Source organism: Grampus griseus, assembly GCF_964374135.1.
Source record: "Grampus griseus genome assembly, chromosome: 11".
NCBI lineage: Eukaryota > Metazoa > Chordata > Mammalia > Artiodactyla > Delphinidae > Grampus > Grampus griseus.
In genome coordinates, this window is record NC_139005.1 from 84,696,405 (window position 1) to 84,716,048 (window position 19,644).

Sequence of the window (19,644 nt, forward strand, 5' to 3'; positions counted from 1 at the left end):
GTCGGTGGCTGCGTGAGCAGGCATTTGGGTTTACTTAGCTCCTTTCCCCGTGTAATTAATATTCTTGAAAAGTCAGTAACTATCTGTATTAGTTTGCTAGGCCTACTATAACAAAGAAACACAGACTGGGTGGCTTAAACAACAGAAATTTTTGTCTCAGAGTTCTGGAGGCTCGAAGTCCAAGGTCAAGGTGTGGGCAGGGTTGGTTCTCTCTGAGGACTGACGTCAGGCTCTCTCCTTGGCTCGTAGATGACCGTCCTCACGTTCACATGGTCTTCTCCCTCCATAGCTGTCTGTGCCCAAATATCCTCTTCTTATAAGGACACTGGTCATATTGGATTAGGGCCCACCCTAATGACCTCATTTTAACTTGATTACCTCTGTAAAGACCCTGTCTCCAAATAGGGTCACATTCTGAGACACTGGTGGTTAGCACTTCAGCATACGAAGTTTGGAGACGCAGTTCAACCCACAACACTATCTGCGGTGTTTTTCCAACTGCAGGGTCACTTTAGTGAGCCTCAGCCAGCAATTTTTTTTTTTTTTTTTTGGCAGCATTGGTTCTTCTTTGCAGCGCACGGGCTTTCTCTAGTTGCAGCGAGTGGGGACTTCTCTTGTTGTGGAGTACAGGCTATAGGCGGCGCGAGCCTCAGTAGTTGGGGTGCATGGACTTCAGCAGTTGTGGCACGCAGGCTCAGGAGTTGTGGCTCGTGGGCTCTAGAGCGCAGGCTTAGTAGTTGTGGCACACCGGCTTAGTTGCTCTGCGGCATGTGGGATCTTCCCGGACCAGGGATGGAACCCGTGTCCCCTGCGTTGGCAGGAGGGTTCTTAACCACTGTGCCACCAGGGAAGTCCCCAGCACTTTTTGAATGAAATAGAATGAAATAGAGTAGAATCGATGATCAGGTGCCTCCCACATAATAGAGGAAAGTATTATTTCATTTCAATTGTGTGTGTGTGTGTGTAATGTCAAAAGGCTCACAGTTTAAAAATATTTCTGACTTTGTGTCATGGTCCAAAAGTGAGGAGGTCACTACTACTCAAAAAGTGGGAAACCCACAAATAATTCAATCCCTGGGTGTACTCTGTAGGGACTCACCTTCTCACTGTGGTGCGTTTACAGAATATCACAATCGAAGGAGCGAGCGTCATTGATGGTGACAACGCAGCCACAAACGGAGTGATACACATCATCAACAAGGTACCAAATCGCTTCCTCCCGCACACGTTGAATCTCTTCTCCTTTTGTTATTTATCCTCCTGTGCAGGATCTTTTTTGGGAAAAAATACTTAGCCTTAATATAAAAACAACCTGTATTGGGCTTCATTATTTTTATTTTAAAACCATTTCGAGGCTCTACTCATTCAGTAAGACTCAGTTACTATATACTCAGCCTATATCCTGCAGTGGGTCCCGTATAATGTGTGGCCACATATATCATATTTCTTAGTTATCAGAACATCTTACAAGGTACACGGGAACCTTAGTATTGGGAAGTCCATATGCCCAGATTGGATGTAATCAAGAACTGGAGGAGACGCAACTGGCTGTGTGTCACTGGTCCTCTCCCCTCTGCATTATTGTGCCCTGGAAAAAAAAATGGAAAAGGGTAGGAAGGGTATTGTAGAATTTTTATTTTCTTCTAAGATGCAATTCAACAGTATTCAAAGGTATGAAATAGAAAAAAAAAAGTTTAATGGGAAACAAGCTTTTAAACTATCCTGTAATTTTCAGTTACTATATTAATATCTTCATTTAAAATTAAAGTTCGAATTTAGGGTATATTGGGAAATTTTGAAAAGCGGAAGATTAGAAAAGACAATTAACTAATTGCATTTTAACTAAAATTATTCTCACTTGGCACTTACATACTTTTCTATTTCAAGTTACAGAACACATTAACTGTTTCTGTTCAGAAAAGAGAGGCTTCTTATAAGACTTCTGAGTGCAACACTTTGCAAAGACCTTGCAATTCTCTTGTATTACCAAGAGGCATTAAAAAATACACCATATTTTGAGCAAGTGATAGGTCATTTGCAGGGAACTATACTGGGCTTATGGCTTCATTTATCAGAAAGCAGTATTACTAAGAGTATTTTTCTTCTCCAATACTGGCTTTTCAAAGTACTAAAAAAAAAATTTTTTTTAAGTGTAAAATTACCTCTTCTTCTCATTTACATTTTTGATTAACAAAACCTCATTAGTAAAATGGCATCTCAACCCATGTCCTGCACTGAGCGTTATTATCACGGGGGCCAGGTCGAGTCCCACCTCCTCTGTGAAGCCATCCCTGATCCCTGCAGCCCATATCACCGAGGCTGACATAGTGTCAAGAGGGTAAGTTCTAGAATCATACAGCATCTCGTTCAGGCGCTTAACTAACTGTGTAACCCTGGGCAAGTTACATAACCTCTCTGAGCCCCATTTTTCTTCCCTATGAGTATTAAACAACACCTCCTCTCTCACTGCTGCCTAGGGAGACCTCGATAAATGTCATTTTTATTCCCTTTTCCTTCCTCTGAAATCCCGTGGGATTTCTCAGTATAGAACTCATTTGGCATAACTGTGCCCCCTTGTTTTGATAGTTCTTTATGGAATAGGTCGTGAGCCCCCATATAATGGCGTGTCCCGGAGGGGCGGAGCTGCCTCTCTTCTCTGTCCCTCATCAGCATTACCACCCCACCTTGTGTGCAGTAATATTGGAATGATGGCCAGCCCTCTAGGTGCCAGGTGTCATGTATTGCATTATCTCATTTGATGTTTATAACAACCCTCAGAAAGTGTGTGCCATTCTCCTCACTTCTCAAAGGAGGCCACTGAGGGTCCTCACGGCTGGGTAGCTGGGTTGAGGAAGAAGTTTATGTGGGCGCAGAGATCCATGGCTGCGCATCAACTGATTCAAGTTCACTGCTTAGCCTCTGCAGTGGCTCATTAAGGGGCTCCTTTTCTACCTGTTCATTGGACGCTGTGGTCCCCTTTGTTAGGGCCACCATGAACAGTTGTGCAGGTTGTTCCCTGCCTAGAGGTACCTGGTCTGGTGGTGGAGTAGGGCTGAAATCCAACCCACTTCACTTCCCAAACTATGCACCCCTTTGGTCTTGCAAACGATCAAAGGAAAAGGTACCTTGTTCTCTATTTGCAGAGGCTTCATGATCACATATTGTTATGTGACATGAACCTATGTACTGGAGAGCAGCAAGTCCTACCAAGGCAGGCTAACAGAATTTTGGGGCTTCCTTTCCCAGGTTCTGGTTCCCCAAAGAGGTCTAACTGGCTCCTTACCAAACCTACTCACCCGGCTGGACCAGATGCCTGACTATTCCATCTTCCGGGGCTACATCATTGCAAGTACCACGTCCTCTGCATGACCCTCTGCTCGGGTTACCTGGGAACAGAAGTCCCTCACGCGCTCCTGTCTCTTTCCATCACAGCAACATAATCTGGCAAGTTCGATCGAGGCTGCTGACACTTACACGGTGTTTGCTCCAAACAACGACGCCATTGAGAGTTACATCCGGGAGAAGAAGGTCACAACTCTGGTAGTATCAGCAATAATAACCTGGGAAATTATTTCCTGGAAATTCAAACACTTAAAGTTTTTCAGTCCATCAACCATGTACCATTTCACTCTTTCATCAAAACTTCCTTGTCGATATCCAGATATTTAACGTAAACTTGAGCAGAGACTCTCTCATACCCGAACCTCCCCCAAGCCAGAGCTACTCATATATTGAGTTCGTACCCCTGGAAGCACACACTCAGGCTCACATACACAAGGATGAAGGCATCCCAGGAACCTGGAAACATCTTCATGGCCACCCCTCCTCCCCTCCCTGGCTTCTCCCTGGTCCCATGCAGTGAGCTGTCAGCAGCTGGGACCTAGAGGGAGTGCACTGTCTCTGTCTTCCTCCTATTCTCCCCGTCTCTGTCTTCCCTGATTCCTAACATCTGGGGTGAACAGTCAGAACTTGTCAAAAGACTTCGTGAAATAATAAAAAGCTCCAGTCCTGTCACTCTCTGGCTCAAAACCCTTGGGTGGATCTCCATTTCCTGAATGACTAAGTCCGAGCTACCTCCCCAGGTTCTTAGGGTCTCCATAAACTGGCCACGAGTACCTTCTATTCAGTGCTGGCGCCAGAATTTCCATTTAGAAGGATCCCAGGGGTGCCCTGCACCCAGCCCCAAGTTTAAAGCTGTAACTGCACAGCAAGCACGCTGTTTTCACTTCTCTCTTTATATAGGGTGACTGAGATGAGGATGCTAAGGAGATGGGGGCTGATACTTGAAGTCCCGCTAAGCCACCCTTGGGCCCACTGCTGTCTCCCATCCATTCTCTGCAGATACCATGTGGTCTAACCAGAGTGATGTCATACAGCCCCTAAAGAAAGCAAAGGCATGTTCAGTACCTTGCTCCTATCTACACAAACAAACACACACACACACACACACCCGCCCCCTCAGTCAGGAAGGCTGCCCTTCCTCCTTCGATGCCTCCTGAAACCTCCCCACCCATTCTTTTTTTTTTTAACATCTTTATTGGAGTATAATTGCTTTATGATAGTGTGTTAGTTTCTGCTTTATAACAAAGTGAATCAGCTATACATATACCCATTCTTCAAGTCCAGTCTCACCTCCTCAGACAAGCTGGCTCTGGCCCCTGAGCTGCAGAAAATCTCTCCTGCCTCTGAATTCAGACCATTAGTACGCCCTTCAGCACTTACACACCTGGTATAAGGAACTGTCTTTTCAGGCGGGTGTGTCTTAGCTCTCCAATTGGATGAAAACCCTGTGAAGGGTGGAACCGTGTGTTAGACTTATGTAACTGCCGTGTTGAGCAAGCAGGACTCCTGGGATGGAAGTGGAAGCCCTCTTTACTGTGTCTCCTCACCCCCAGCCCTACCCCAGCCCTTTGAACCTGTTCAGTGGGGAATATTCTTCTCCTGCCCTGGGATAAACCCTCAGGCAATCCCACAGCCTTTTTTTTTTTTTTTTTTTAACATCTGTATTGGGATATAATTGCTTTACAATGGTGTGTTAGTTTCTGCCTTATAACAAAGTGAATCAGTTATACATATACATATGTTCCCATATCTCTTCCCTCTTGTGTCTCCCTCCCTCCCACCCTCCCTATCCCACCCCTCTAGGTGGTCACAAAGCACGGAGCTGATCTCCCTGTGCTATGCGGCTGCTTCCCACTAGCTATCTACCTTACATTTGGTAGTGTATATATGTCCATGCCACTCTCTTGTTTTGTCACAGCTCACCCTTCCCCCTCCCCATATCCTCAAGTCCATTCTCTAGTAGGTCTTTGTCTTTATTCCTCTCTTACCCCTAGGTTCTTCATGACATTTTTTTTTCTTAAATTCCATATATATGTGTTAGCATACGGTATTTGTCTTTCTCTTTCTGACTTACTTCACTCTGTATGACAGACTCTAGATCTATCCACCTCATTACAAATAGCTCAATTTCGTTTCCTTTTATGGCTGAGTAATATTCCATTTTATATATGTGCCACATCTTCTTTATCCATTCATCCGATGATGGGCACTTAGGTTGTTTCCATCTCCGGGCTATTGTATATAGAGCTGCAATGAACATTTTGGTACATGACTCTTTTTGAATTATGGTTTTCTCAGGGTATATGCCCAGTAGTGGGATTGCTGGGTCATATGGTAGTTCTATTTGTAGTTTTTTTAAGGAACCTCCATACTGTTCTCCATAGTGGCTGTACCAATTCACATTCCCACCAGCAGTGCAAGAGTGTTCCCTTTTCTCCACACCCTATCCAGCATTTATTGTTTCTAGATTTTTTGGTGATGGCCATTCTGACTGGTGTGAGATGATATCTCATTGTAGTTTTGATTTGCATTTCTCTAATGATTAATGATGTTGAGCATTCTTTCATGTGTTTGTTGGCAGTCTGTATATCTTCTTTGGAGAAATGTCTATTTAGGTCTTCTGCCCATTTTTGGATTGGGTTGTTTGCTTTTTTGTTATTGAGCTGCACGAGCTGCTTGTGAATTTTGGAAATTAATCCTTTGTCAGTTGCTTCATTTGCAAATATTTTCTCCCATTCTGAGGGTTGTCTTTTGGTCTTAGCCTTTCTGCTTCCCCAGAAAGTCCTATCATCACTGTAAGTCACAAACACAGTCTCAATTAAGTAAAAAAAAAAAAAAATCCAGCTCCTTGTAAAAATCGACATTTTGAATTGAATTTAGAATTAAATCTTCTTTCCTCACTGCTCCATGCTGGGCTTTGTCCATAAAGGAAACTAGAGGAGGGGGTTTGGTCCTTGAATCAATCAAGGTCCATCAGAGGGTGGCAGGAGGGATAGACTGGGAGTTTGGGATTGATATGTACACACTGCTGTATTTAAAATAAAATGCCTTTCCATGAAAAAAAAATCAGTATGGAAAGCTAAAAATGATTGCTAAAAAAAAAAAAAAAAATCAAGGTCCATCAGGAGACGGAAACCATACCAGAGAGAATTCAATGTTATGAATTGTTTATTGGGTATAAAATTATATAAATATAATTGAAAGGTAAAAAATATAAAGGTATATAAATATATATAAGGTATATAAAGGTATATAAATAAAATATATAAATATAATTGAAAGGTAAAAAAGAGATGGCATAGAAGCATCTATAACCCCAAAGGCTGGGAGAACAGAGGAAAGAGGTCAGAACAACCAAAAGTCAGAAATCTGGAGGAGCTGTAACGCAGACCTCTGAGGCTTGAGGCTTGTGGCTCTGACATTGGAGGAGGGTCCCTGGGGTCCAAGACCCAGGCGTCTCGGAGATGCCATTGCCCAGCTGGTGCTGGCGTCTTGGGGGGAGGGGGACATGATAAGGCCAGTCTGGGAGTGACAGGCCTCTGCTGCTCGGATCCAGCTGCCGCTGGCAGGGCAATGAAGTGCAGCTGGGGTGATGCCCCCAGGACCAGGAAGCATGCAGGAAGAGGAGATCCCTCTAACAGGCCTCACGGTCTCCCTCGAGCACTTTCCACTGGTGGCGCCAAACAGGAGACCTGGCAGAGGAGAAGCGTGGGCTGTGGTCCCAGCTCCACCGCAGAAACAGTGTAGAGGGTGATTTGGAGCTGAGACAGTAATTCACCATCTCTCCTTCCCCATATGATGCTTCTATTTCCTTTCCTGATCTTACTGAATTCAGCTTTGGTCTCACCGGGTTTGCAGTTAGGACCTGTTGATGGTCGGGAAGAGATGTTAAGAGGGTAGAAAGTTCTTATCTAACTGGTACCGTCTTGAGATGCCATTGCTCTCTCGCTCTCTGATGGGTTCTTTGGAGACCCCACCCATCCCTGGTGGTCTCTGACTGCAGTTCCCCCCACCTGTGTGCATGCGTCTCTTCCTACAGCCACTTTTTTTCCCAGTGGACCCTCAGCGTCCAGAGGCCACCTCCAGCCTTTCCCTTGGGGAGGCCCGTCTGCCCTTCCAGAGAGCCATCTAGGATAGGACCTAAGGCACCAGCTCTCTCAGACACGGCCAACCCTCTGGTCCACAGGACACCTGTACTCTCTTGTCCCACGTCAGTGCTGGGAGTGCAGGCCTGTCTCCGTGCGGTGACAGCCTGCCCCCTCCGCTGGGGGTCAACCTGCCAACAGTCCCTGGCACAAGATTGCTCAGGCCTGAGTGACACCCCACAGGCTACCCTGTCTGCAGAGGACACAGATCAAGCCCTTTGAAATACCCCATTGAGCCTCCTCTCATGACCCCTGAGGTGAAAGGCAGGCTGGGGTGTGAGGACTCTCTTCACAGCTGTTCTCACCAAAGAAATCAACTTTAAAATCCCCCCCCAACCTTTTCTGCCCTCACTCTGGGTTTTAGGGTCCCGTAGTGAGTTCCTGACCATCCTACATGGAAAGTCTGCAGGTTCCCCAAGGTGATCTGTCTCGGGTTTGGTATTTATTATCTACTGTGCCCTGATGCCTCGGGTGAAATTTCCAGTTCAACAAGCTATTGCTCTTAAACCCCACGGTGCCTGGACATCAGGGTCGCCCAGTAAGTGCCCAGGGACCGGCTGATTTGTGGGTTGACTTTCCCTTCTGTGTGTTGTCCAGGAGGAGGACGTACTCAAGTATCACGTGGTCTTGGAGGAGAAACTGCTGAAAAATGACTTGCACAACGGCATGCATCGGGAGACCATGCTGGGCTTCTCCTACCTCCTTGGCTTCTTCCTCCGCGATGACCAGGTGCGATCCTTTCCCTTAAAACCCACAGGCGGGTGTCCTAGCTCCATGTCCGTCATCACTTTTGCGTTGCATAATCTCCCCAGCACTTCCTAAGCCTTCTCTACAGAAGACGGTTGTCTGTGTTTCACCGTAAAGTAATGACTCAGCCAGACTGGGAAGCTCCCCTTCCCCTTCCCCATCACCAAATCATCAGTGTGGCCTGGCTGACGATGGGATTGAATCCCAGCAGTCACAGGTGCCCTTCAGTTCTGATTCCTAACAAACAAACAGCCCCCCAAGCCACCTCCAAGAGGGAAGGGAACCCGGCAGCAAAACCTGACGCCCAGGAAGTGGCACTGGCCCCAGGGTATAAGGAGCCTCACGGACTCCAGCAGCTAAATGAATAAACATTATTATCATTGCTTGATCATACAGACTGCAGACCTCGGACCAACTGACCCCCATACCAGTATTCCAGTATTAATCTCACACAACCCCTAAGTACTTAAAGTGTTTAGAATTCGTAGAAAGAATTGAGACTAAATACATATTTTAAGTATTTCAATATAAAATTCTTTGTACCTACTTCAAACATCAATCAATCTGAAAATTCAACAAGAAATTCACTACATAACTCTAGTATACATTCTCATAAGAAAAATTAATAAAAACACATGATTATTTAGGATAAACTAAGCACTATATTAAAGTAAAGAAGGTTTAATTGCAAATTTTTAAGCAATAATAATTGGTCCCTGTAAAAAAGTGCAGTTTTGAAAATAATTTTCTCAGTGTTATCATCATTGAAGTACAAGTGAATTTTGTGTACAGTTTTTCTTTCAACATGCTTGGGTTAAAAAAACAAAGTCTTCATGGTTCTTCATTACTTAGGGAATAATCTAACTCCAAATATTTCCCTCTGACTCCTATAAATAATCCTACCTATTGTGCAATAATTTTGAGGAGATCCTTTCAAATACATTTTCATTTTTTTGCAGGTAAGGCAATTTTTGTCGGTAAAGACCTTACATTTTTGTTTTTAATCTATGTCATCTTTTATTTCATCATGTAGAGCTGAATATTCCAGTGCAGTTAGTTGAATCAGTTTTGATTCTGTCACATTTATTTTTCATGTGTTTGGAAAGTCTTTGATCTAGAGCTTTTTTTTTTTTTCCTTTCTACAATAGAGGCTTTATCTTACAGTAAACAAATAGTTCGATCTTACAGTAGAGGCTTTGCTTTTATTGATAACTCATTTACTCTCAGGACGAAGAAGATGTAGAAAAATGCTCTCTGAGTAAACTTGTGTTCAGCTCAAAATTTTAATGCAACCCGTAATTCTTCGAATACATCTCACAATAAAAATGATTCAGACTTTTTCTAATGCCAAATCAACAGTATTACAGCATCCAAAGTTCTGCCATTTTGATATTTTAAAATAGCTCAACGTCTTGGAATTCTACAAATTTGTTTTGCAATAACCGTTTGACGCCACAAGTAAGGCCCCCTGCTTCTTTTCCGAGTCTACACAGACCCTGGACCACTTCTGTGGACCTTAGCCGTGATTTGTCCCAACATCCAGTGGAAATTCACTTGACTCCAAGTAAATCATCAGGGACTTTAACAGTCAGTGGAAGTTCAAATTTAAACACTTAGCAGAGTCATTTTAATCGTGACGCAGTGGGGAGTTTGAGAGATGTTAATCATTTTTAAACCCTTATGAGATATGAAGTTGACATCTGTTTAGTACAATAAAGAATTCCCTCTTCTCCCAACCTCAGCCCTGCTACACAGCCCCCACACACACACCACCCCCCAATTTTTCAAACAACCATTTGTTTTCAGTTATATTAGTTATATTAATGAATGAATGAATGGCTTTACTTATTTTGCTAAGCAATCATTAAGGTATGCTCCCATTTAAAAAATCGAAACAAAACAAGTTACAATTCAAAGTTGAATTTAATTTGGCAACATTTAGAAATTTCGTTCCCGTGTCTTAGATGCTTAGGGACACGCAAGGCAAAGACAATACAAACATACCATGAACTCCTAAGAAGCCCCAAGGGAAACATGGTATGGTAATGCAGACCTCAGAGCAGTCTCCTCACGCTGGGAAGTAATGCTATCTGGTGGAACACTTTTTACAAACTCTAAAACACTCAAATATGCTAGTTGTTTTTATTCTTATATAACAGCCACTTAGCCTTACTTAGGGGTGCTTGCAAATGAACCAGGAAGTAGAGATACGCTAAAAGGACACTGAGTTTCGTTCTCCATGTCTTGGCTTTGGAAGGCATCCACACCTCCTGGACCACCAATAACCAGCACAGCCAAGCACATCCATCGTCCATGGAGCCGATTTATCAGGGGCACTAACATAATGATCATGACTCAGAATTTTTAAACAATAAAAACCGATCATTTGAAGGGTGGAGAGAAACCTTAGAGATCATCTAGAACAACCTCTTCCTTTTACAAAAGGGGAAATTGAGATTCACAGAGGAAAAGCAACTAGCCCAAGGTCACACAGCTGGAAGGTGTCAGATGCACGACTGTCACTCAGACTCCCCTCTCCTAGGGCAGAGCTCTCTCCACTACACTGTGCTACCTGCCAGGTGACTTTTGGAATATCTCCTAGGCCGTTGTCATATTGATATCCTCCAATCCCCATAGTCCTTATTTCCCTTAAAATCACTGTAGTAAAAACTTACAGTTAACCCTCTGTTCACAGCTCTACGTAAATGAGGCTCCGATAAACTACACCAATGTAGCCACTGACAAGGGAGTGATCCATGGCTTGGGGAAAGTTCTGGAAATTCAGAAGAATAGATGTGATATTAATGACACTACTATCCTACGAGTAAGTTCTATCCGAGGCCAATGATGAGCTAAAGAGTGTTGGCTTATTTTTTATAATTTTGAGCATAGGACTCATCTATCAGAGTATCTCAATTCAGTTCAAAACACACTGCATGAGGGCTTCCCTGGTGGCACAGTGGTTGAGAGTCCACCTGCCGATGCAGGGGACACGGGTTCGTGCCCCGGTCCGGGAAGATCCCACATGCCGCGGACCAGCTGGGCCCGTGAGCCACGGCCGCTGAGCCTGCGCGTCCAGAGCCTGTGCTCCGCAACGGGAGAGGCCACAACAGTGAGAGGTCCACGTGCCGCAAAAAAACAAACAAAAAACACTGCATGAACATCTCTAAATGCCAAGGAGCATACTTGGCTGTGGCTCCACAAAAATAAATAAGACATGACCCCTGCCCTCAGTGGGCTCACAGTCTAGCGCCTTGAAAGGCTGCCTGGAGGGTTATGTTGTGGAGGGAGGAGGCGTCTGGAGCCACCAGCCTTCCTCAAAGGGAAAATGTGCCACACCCAGCATAGGCACGGGAGCGGGGGAGGCAGGGTGTGGTGCACCCATGACAGGTTTTGGCCAAGCCTGGTCTAGCAGCAGAGACAATATGGAAATGGGTCATTTCAGTATAATATAGGATGCAGTAATGGAGACTTTTTAGTCCGTGAGATGGTGTAGGGTCTCTCAATAATAGTAATAACTGCTGAAATTTACTGGGCACTTTTTATGTGCCAGGCACTGCTCTAAACATTCTACATGTATTAACTCAGGTAACCCTCACAACACCCTTCAACGCAGGTACTATTACTCCGCCCATTTTTCAGATGGGGAAAAATGAGCCCCAGAGAGGTTGAGTAACACCCGCAGATTCACAGAGCTAGCAAGTGTCAGAGAAGGCGTTCAAATCCAGGCAGTCTGGCCCTAGAGCCAGAACTGTGAACGACCACACAATACCATCCAGTAGGTGCCAAGTTAAGAACTAGTCACATTGGTCTCCTTCTGTTTTAGGAACAGGCTGCACTTAAAAGTGCCTGTCATTCTTAACTCGTGCTCTTTTATTTACGATAGTGAATATTATCTCCACGCGGACCCCATGGCTGGGCGCTGGGCGTGATGCATCCTTTAGTCTCTGAATCCGGCCCAATTCACTGAGTAGTGGGTTTTCAATAAATGAGAGTTGTTGTTAAAGGAATTAGGATTTAAGTGAGTTAAGACCCCCCCACAGGTTACAAGATTATGAGCATCTGGAGTGTATAGTAGAGAAAGTGATGCTCCAGTGTCCACAACCCAAAGTAGTTGAAGTGTTTGTCTCAAAGGACATTAAAGAGGTTGACCAGACGAGCTTCTGGTTTTCAGTTTTATAGCCTAAAACCTCCAGCGCCATGTCTGGAAAATATTTGTAGCCTCATTTTGCACTAAATGTAATAACCATGAGATATTCACTTTGGTTGTGTTTTACTAAGGGAAAGTGTGGGAAGTGTCCCCAGCAGCCGATCTGCCCGTTTGGAACTAAACCACTAGTAAGTATTTTGTCTGCTTTGATAAAACTGTTTCTGGATCCCAGGGAGGTCCAAATTAGAAAATGCGTCTCAAGCACGACTCATTTCACTGCTTTCATTCCTTCACTTGATTTTAATTTAATCTTACCTTCTTACCTTATATGCATCTTTCTAAAGTCTTAAATCCATTTTTTTTGGACCAAAGCAAAAATTTAATTAATACATAAATAGAAACAAGGGTTCATCTCAACCAACGCCCAGTGCAGGAAGGGATTTTTCACTTTCTACATCTTTCATATTCCAGTAGCTGGTTAAAGACAGGAGCAAGAAAGCTTATCAAAGGAGGCAAACTCCATATCCAACTCGGTATCCAACCTGGAGGAGTCCCACCTTCCCGATTCCCTTTGCAGTTGAAGTTACAACTAACTTTCTCTAAGAAACACATGACAGACCTGCGGGGAGGTAGACATGTCTTTGAATTAACTACCCATCTGTATTTCTTATAGCTGTTTATTGCAAGAGCTAGCTCTGATGATGCTCCAACCATTACAAAGGATCAACTCTCATGTACCTTCCGTTGCATAATAGTAATTTATAACTAACAATGCTGACTCTTCTCACTTGAGTTTGCATTTAATCTTGTATATTAGAAGTCTTTGTAAGCAGCCTTAATCTTGGCTCAGACCAAGGCAGAATATCAACCAATAAATAAACAGAAACCAAGCACCATCTCAACGTGGAATGTTGGAAGGACGTTTTCATCTGATTGACTCTGTGAGTCTTCCTAACTTGAAATGGTTCTAAAGAAAAGTTCTTTTTACATCGTACTACCATAAGGGATAATTATCTGAATTTTGCCACCTGGTATTCTGGCAGCCAACATTGTGATTTTGCATTTTCTTTCTTATGAAACAGCTCCAAGAAGCCAGCCCCCTCCTTTTCCAGAACATTTCAGTTAGAGAGACAGCAATGTGCCACCCACCTACTTGCTTTTAGAGATTGGAAAGCTTTGTTCTAACTGAAAAGCTGATATAATCATTATTATTTCATAGGGTGCAGAGACGAAGAGATGTCTCTATACCATTTATTTCATGGGCAAGCGATCCCTGTTCATTGGGTGCCAGCCAAAGTGTGTGAAAACTGTCATTGTGAGTATAATGATTTAATAAGCCTTCTAACTATTGCAACAGCATTGAGAAATGTAATCATGTGTTATACTTTTCAAAGTGCCTTTCCATGTTTTTTTTTTTGGCCGCTCGTTGCTGCACACAGGGTTTCTCTAGTTACAGCGAGCAGGGGCTACTCTTCGTTGCAGCGTGCAGGTTCTCATTGCGGTGGCTTCTCTTGTTGTGGAGCACGGGCTCTAGGCATGCGGGCTTCAGTAGTTGTGGCACGTGGGCTCAGTAGTTGTGACGGACGGGCTTAGTTGCTCCACGGCATGTGGGATCTTCCCGGACCAGGGATCAAACCTATGTCCCCTGCATTGGCAGGTGGATTCTTAACCACTGTGCCACCAGGGAAGTCCCCCTTTGCATGTATTCTTTCTGCCACCTCCCCTTCCTCCTTATCATCTTCATTACCACTGTCTTTCAGAGTAGTAGCGGTAGCACTAAAATTCAGGACAGCCCTGCAAGTCAGCCCATTGGTGAAAGCTGCAATATTCTGTTGCATGATGAAGAAATAGAGGGGGGCTTCCCTGGTGGTGCAGTGGTTGAGAGTCCGCCTGCCGATGCAGGGGACGCAGGTTCATGCCCCGGTCTGGGACGATCCCACATGCCGCGGAGCGGCTGGACCCGTGAGCCATGGCCGCTGAGCCTGCGCGTCCGGAGCCTGTGCTCCGCTATGGGAGAGGCCACAGCAGTGAGAGGCCCGCGTAACGCAAAAAAAAAAAAAGAAGAAGAAGAAATAGAGGGACTGAGAGGCTAAGAGGATCTCCCTGTTCTCACAACAGAGGAAACGCCCCGTGAGCGAAAGAGACAGGAAATGGGCAGCTCTCCAGGGAAAGAACAGGTGCACCTGGTCATTTAGAAAGCGGGACCCCAGAGCTAGGCACCTCTGACCTGTAACTTTGGAATCTGCAGGAAAGTCTTTATAATGTCCTGTCCTGCTGCTTTCGCCGAAGACTAGACGCAGCCTCTGCCTATGCTGCAGAGGCAGCTGATTTGGCCCTTAAGTTGCGGAGCTTGCAGCTGCAGGAGATCTTGTGTTTTAACGCACTCAAGAATAAAGGCAGGCGCAAGCGAGCAGATATCCTGCAGGGCTTCCCTGAACTCAAAGAGAGTCATTCATAGAATGTCAAAGGTCTCACCCACCTCCCAGCCTTCAGTACCAGGTGAAATAACACACAACGCAAAGGTGCCAGGTTTGGGGATGGCGAGGGCCCCTCTGGCATCACTTGCGTTGTTTTTACTTTGTTCCTGCTGCCCCTCCTTCTTTCTCACTTTTCTTCGTCCTCTCCCCCTGCTTGCCTTTTTCCTTCCCCTCCTTCCTGCCTCCTCGGCAGAAGCCTCCACGCTGCTCCTGGCACGCCTGGAAATTGCATAGCCTCACCTGGTTCTCGGGGGCTGCTCTCCCCATCCCTCCCAACCCCTCCATGAGGGGTCAAAGCTACGGACACACATCCAGTCCCACCTGCAGGATGTCCACACCATGGCTGGACAAAACCAAAGGATGGAAGTGTGGCCTTGCCCAAGCCCAGCCTGGTCCTTCTGTTTCAGACGAGAGAATGCTGTGCGGGCTACTTTGGTCCCCAGTGCCAGCCCTGCCCAGGAAAAGCCGAGAACGTCTGCTTTGGGAACGGGATCTGTTTGGACGGAGTCAACGGCACGGGCACGTGTGTGTGTGGAGAGGGCTTCAGCGGGACAGCCTGTGAGACCTGCATGGAGGGCAAGTACGGCATCCACTGCGACCAAGGTGCGCACCCTCCCTGACCCAGGCAGGCTGCCCGAAACCAGCCGGAAATGCAGGAGAAAAGAGTGATTCGGCACGTGCTCCCTCACCAGCCTGTCTCGGGGCGCGGGGGGGGGGGGGGCAGACTGGAATCCCGCCCATTATCATGTGAATTACAAGAACTTCTGTGTTGTGTAATTTGCAATGGGCAGTGATTCCAAATATTTTCAGTTACTAACCTGGACTTATCTACCCTCCCCAATCTGCTCACTGACATTCTCCAACCCACCCACATTTCTGTATTGGCCTGCGTGTGCCGGTCCTCTGTGGGTACGCTCTGTTTTGGACATTGCTTGATCGTTTGAAAAGCAGATCTGTGCACATCATCTCATTTAATCCATACAGGAGCCATGTATAGTTGAGTATTCGCATCCCCATTTTACAAATGAGGACTTAAGGCAAAGAGGTTGAACGACTTCCCCCAAGGTCACACCTGATGAGACTGGAATGCACACCCTGCTTCCCTCCAAGCTTTGTTCTTGAATCCTGTCCCTTACGTGAAGGTCACTCTATTGATTCATCCTCTGCCGGACACATGCTTTATGTTGTTTTCACAAAAATCATGATCTGTTTTAGCCGAATCATCTGCATTCTCTCACCCTGACTTTCTCGTGCCCAGGGACACACACCTCTGAGCGGGCTGAGGTGGAGAAGGGGTTTCCTAATCCATGATGGGAAAACGAAGCATTATTTTCTACTTTGTATTAAAAACTACATATTTGACCTGGCTATCGCTGTTTTCTCAACAGCTAGTCCAAGCCAAACAAAATCAATATATAATTGAGTCATTATAATCGGACCGTATAATATATAATTGGCATTATAGTGCTGATTTTTTTTCTGTGTTATATGGAAGAATTATCTGCTTGCATTTATGCAGGATTTCCTAACCTAGGATCCACAGATGACCCTCATGGGGTCCAGCACACCCCCAAGGCTGAATGCTTTCTTCTGAGGAAGGCATCCTTAACTTTCATCCAGTTCTCAAAGAGGTTCACAGTGTTGCTGCGTAACCAAGGAATCGGCATTTCTGTGTTGTCCAAGAAGGTGGTGGTGCACCGGTTTTATAGGAACCAAGTGGGCTTCTCTCTGAAGTCTACTCTCAGGGGACAAACATGACTGCGTCCCAAATGGGTCCCGTATAACCACGATTCCTCAGATAACCTCAGCCAAAAACACTCTCACACTGCTTGGGTCACTGGCCCACAGTGCTACACGGTCCCCAGACGGTGGTCTTTGTTGAAGCATGACCTAATTCACCTGTTAGCTCCCTCCTATGCCCCCGCCCTTCCTGGGAATCCACCCCCCAAACCCATGAGCTACAACGATCATCTAAAACCAGACAGTAGAATTACGTGCACCGAAGTGAACCTTAGTATTAGATGTAAAGTGAATTGTTGAACACGGGTCAGAAGTCTAACAATGTGTGGGTGTTTTTCCACTTAGCGTGTACTTGTGTCCATGGGAGATGCAGTCAAGGACCCGCGGGTGACGGCTCCTGCAACTGCGATGTGGGCTGGCGAGGAGTGAAATGTGACGATGGTAAGAGCCAGCCTTTCGGTACTTATGATCTGTTCTTAGCCTCACTTCTCAGCAGCTACATGTTTTTCTCCTTCTAAAATAGAAATGGCATCTTTATTTCTTCCTTTGGCGATAAGGTAATTCCTACTTGCAGCCAAAAAGATTGTAAAATAAAGAAAAGCATTAAAAAGAAAATAAAAATTACTCATACTCCCAAGACAGGGACAAAACAATCATTAGTGTTTTGTATTGGCCTTCCAGCCTTGTTCTAGGTATATACATGTGTGTATGGGACTGTACTCTTCACACAGTTTTGTAACCTACTCTTTCACTTCACAATGTATATAATCAGTATCTTTTCATGTGAATAATTATAGGTAAATATCATTTTTCTTAATTTCTATACAATATCCCATTATCTGATTGTACCATGCCTCTTAAAATCAATTTTCTGCTATCATAAACAATGCTGCAATGAGTATCTCGTTCATATATATATATATATATATATATATTCGTATATATATTTGCATTTGTCTTATTAATTTATTTGGTTAAATTCCTTGAGATGGTGAGTTAGAAGTTGGCAGTTTGGGGGAAAATTTTGCTGCTTACTGCCAAGTTGTCCTCCAGAGACTGTATCAATTTATTTCCCCCCGAGTAGGGTCTGAGCAGGCTCATTTTCCCCAGCCCCCCACGCTGCACTGATGACTCCTAATGTGCCCCCATGAGAGTGATGAGAGGGGAGAGAATTTCAGGCAGAAAGAAGCTCGTGGCCCAGCCCAAAGATGTGGGAAGGCTCTGCACATCTACAGGACCAAAGGACTGCAGAATGGGAGGGATGTAGAGGCAACGAGGGAAGTGGGATGAGAACAGGCTAGAGGTGTAGGCAGGAGTCAGCTCGTGAAAGGCTAAGGACGGCGGACCTTCTGCCGCAGCCAACAGGAAGCCATTCAAGGGTTTTGAGCAGGGCGGCAATGTGATGAGATGTGCATTTTACAAAGATCACCCTGACACTGGGTTGGAGAGAATACCCCTGGAAGCAGGTATCAGAGAGTCCCCCTCACCTGGGGCAGGGGCTGGGGAGGAGTCACAGGTGCCTGCCAGCCCAGTGAGGGCTCCAGGGATGTGGGGTTGTCAGAAGGAGTGTCTTTGCCCAAAGCTCCAGGTTATGTTAAAATCAAGAGAACTCAGATTTTGTTGAAAAGCTAAAGTCGGAAGTGTGAGTGGTCTCGAGCCAAAAAGACATCCTAGAGCAGATATCAAATGCTGGTGTGTGAAGCCAGGGTTCAGAGGGCCTGGGAGAGGGAAGCAGGGAGCAACAGGGTCACATAAACAGGAAGACAGCCTGGGGGAATCCCTAGATCAAGACATAAGTGGCAACCAGGGTTAATCTGGGGGTTTACCCTTGACTGTCATTTATATGCTTATAGGAGCATGGTGTATGGGAGGACCAGCCACATTTAAAGGGACAGGGAACAGTCTGGAGGCTGTGACAAGTTTTCAAGCCCGTCCCCCTGCTGCTCCTCTCACCAGCAGCCTTGTGATTCATCTCTTTGCCTCCTGTCCTATTTCCCTCCGTTCCATACTCCACATTGCTGCCAGACAGAACTTTCTAAAACATAGATATCTTAGTCTGTTCTGGCTACTGTAACAAAGCGTCGTAGATTGGGCGGCTTATAAACAGCAGAAAGTTATTTCTCATAGTTCTGGAGGCTAGAAGTTCAGGATCAAGGTGCCAGCATGGTTGGGTTCTAGTGATGGCCCTCGTCTGGGCTGCAGATGGCCATCTTCTCATGTTATGGCAGAAGGGGCAAGGGAGCTCTCCAGGGTCTCTTTCATAAGGGCACTAATTTCGTTTGTGAGGATTCCACCCTCATGACCTAATCACCTCTCTAAGGCCCGACCTCCAAGTACCAGCACGTTGCAGATTAGGTTTCAAAATATGGGTTGGGGAGTGGGGACATAAACATTTGGACTATAGCAGCACTGTTACCCACCCTCCCCAGTACCTGACAACCTGCTCTGATTCTCTATAGCCTCCAGTAGGAGGAACTTCACTGCCTATAGGAGACACACCTTAGCAAGGTGTGGTACAGAGCTGTTCACCAATTGGCACTCACCCAGTTTTCCAGCCTGGTCTCCACTGCACACTCTGCTTAAGGGGCTTCAGTCTAGTAATGGAAATAAATGTTCAATCGTGTTCAGAAAATTGCGATATGAGAGTGCAGAGTAAAGCGCCTCTAGACCAGACTAGACTGTTCTTTGTTCGCATGCAAACTCCCCACTCCCAAGCCATGTCAGACATCATTCATCGATCATTGCATTCCTTCCTCTGAGGTCAGATAGGGGCACCACATCCTTTTCAAAAGAGCACACCATGTAGTCACTTCCAATTAAGTGAAGTTGGCTCAAAGGTTTAGAGCAGATATCAGAGAGGAGGACCTAAAAGGTGATTGGGATCTCAGAGATAGAGAATGGAGAGAAAGAGATTTTCAGGCTCAAGGAAAAGCACACATAAAGGCACAGAACTGCATTGCATCTGCTCTAGCCCACTGGAGCCTGTAAATGTTCCCTCTGACACAAGACAGACCACTTTCGCAGCCAGGTCTCTGTTTCAGGA

At 45.4% G+C, this 19,644-nt stretch overlaps 1 protein-coding gene across 1 annotated transcript in view; it reads left to right on the forward strand.

The window, feature by feature from the left end:
* STAB2 (stabilin 2) overlaps positions 1–19,644 on the forward strand; it is a 158,314-nt gene that overhangs the window by 89,927 nt on the left and 48,743 nt on the right. Inside the window, exons 31-39 of the mRNA XM_082666494.1 lie at positions 1,124–1,201; positions 3,247–3,349; positions 3,437–3,540; positions 8,085–8,216; positions 10,930–11,058; positions 12,516–12,576; positions 13,611–13,699; positions 15,269–15,464; positions 16,947–17,042. Of these exons, the coding sequence (XP_082522620.1) occupies positions 1,124–1,201; positions 3,247–3,349; positions 3,437–3,540; positions 8,085–8,216; positions 10,930–11,058; positions 12,516–12,576; positions 13,611–13,699; positions 15,269–15,464; positions 16,947–17,042 (988 nt within the window). The remainder of the gene's footprint in view (positions 1–1,123; positions 1,202–3,246; positions 3,350–3,436; positions 3,541–8,084; positions 8,217–10,929; positions 11,059–12,515; positions 12,577–13,610; positions 13,700–15,268; positions 15,465–16,946; positions 17,043–19,644) is intronic.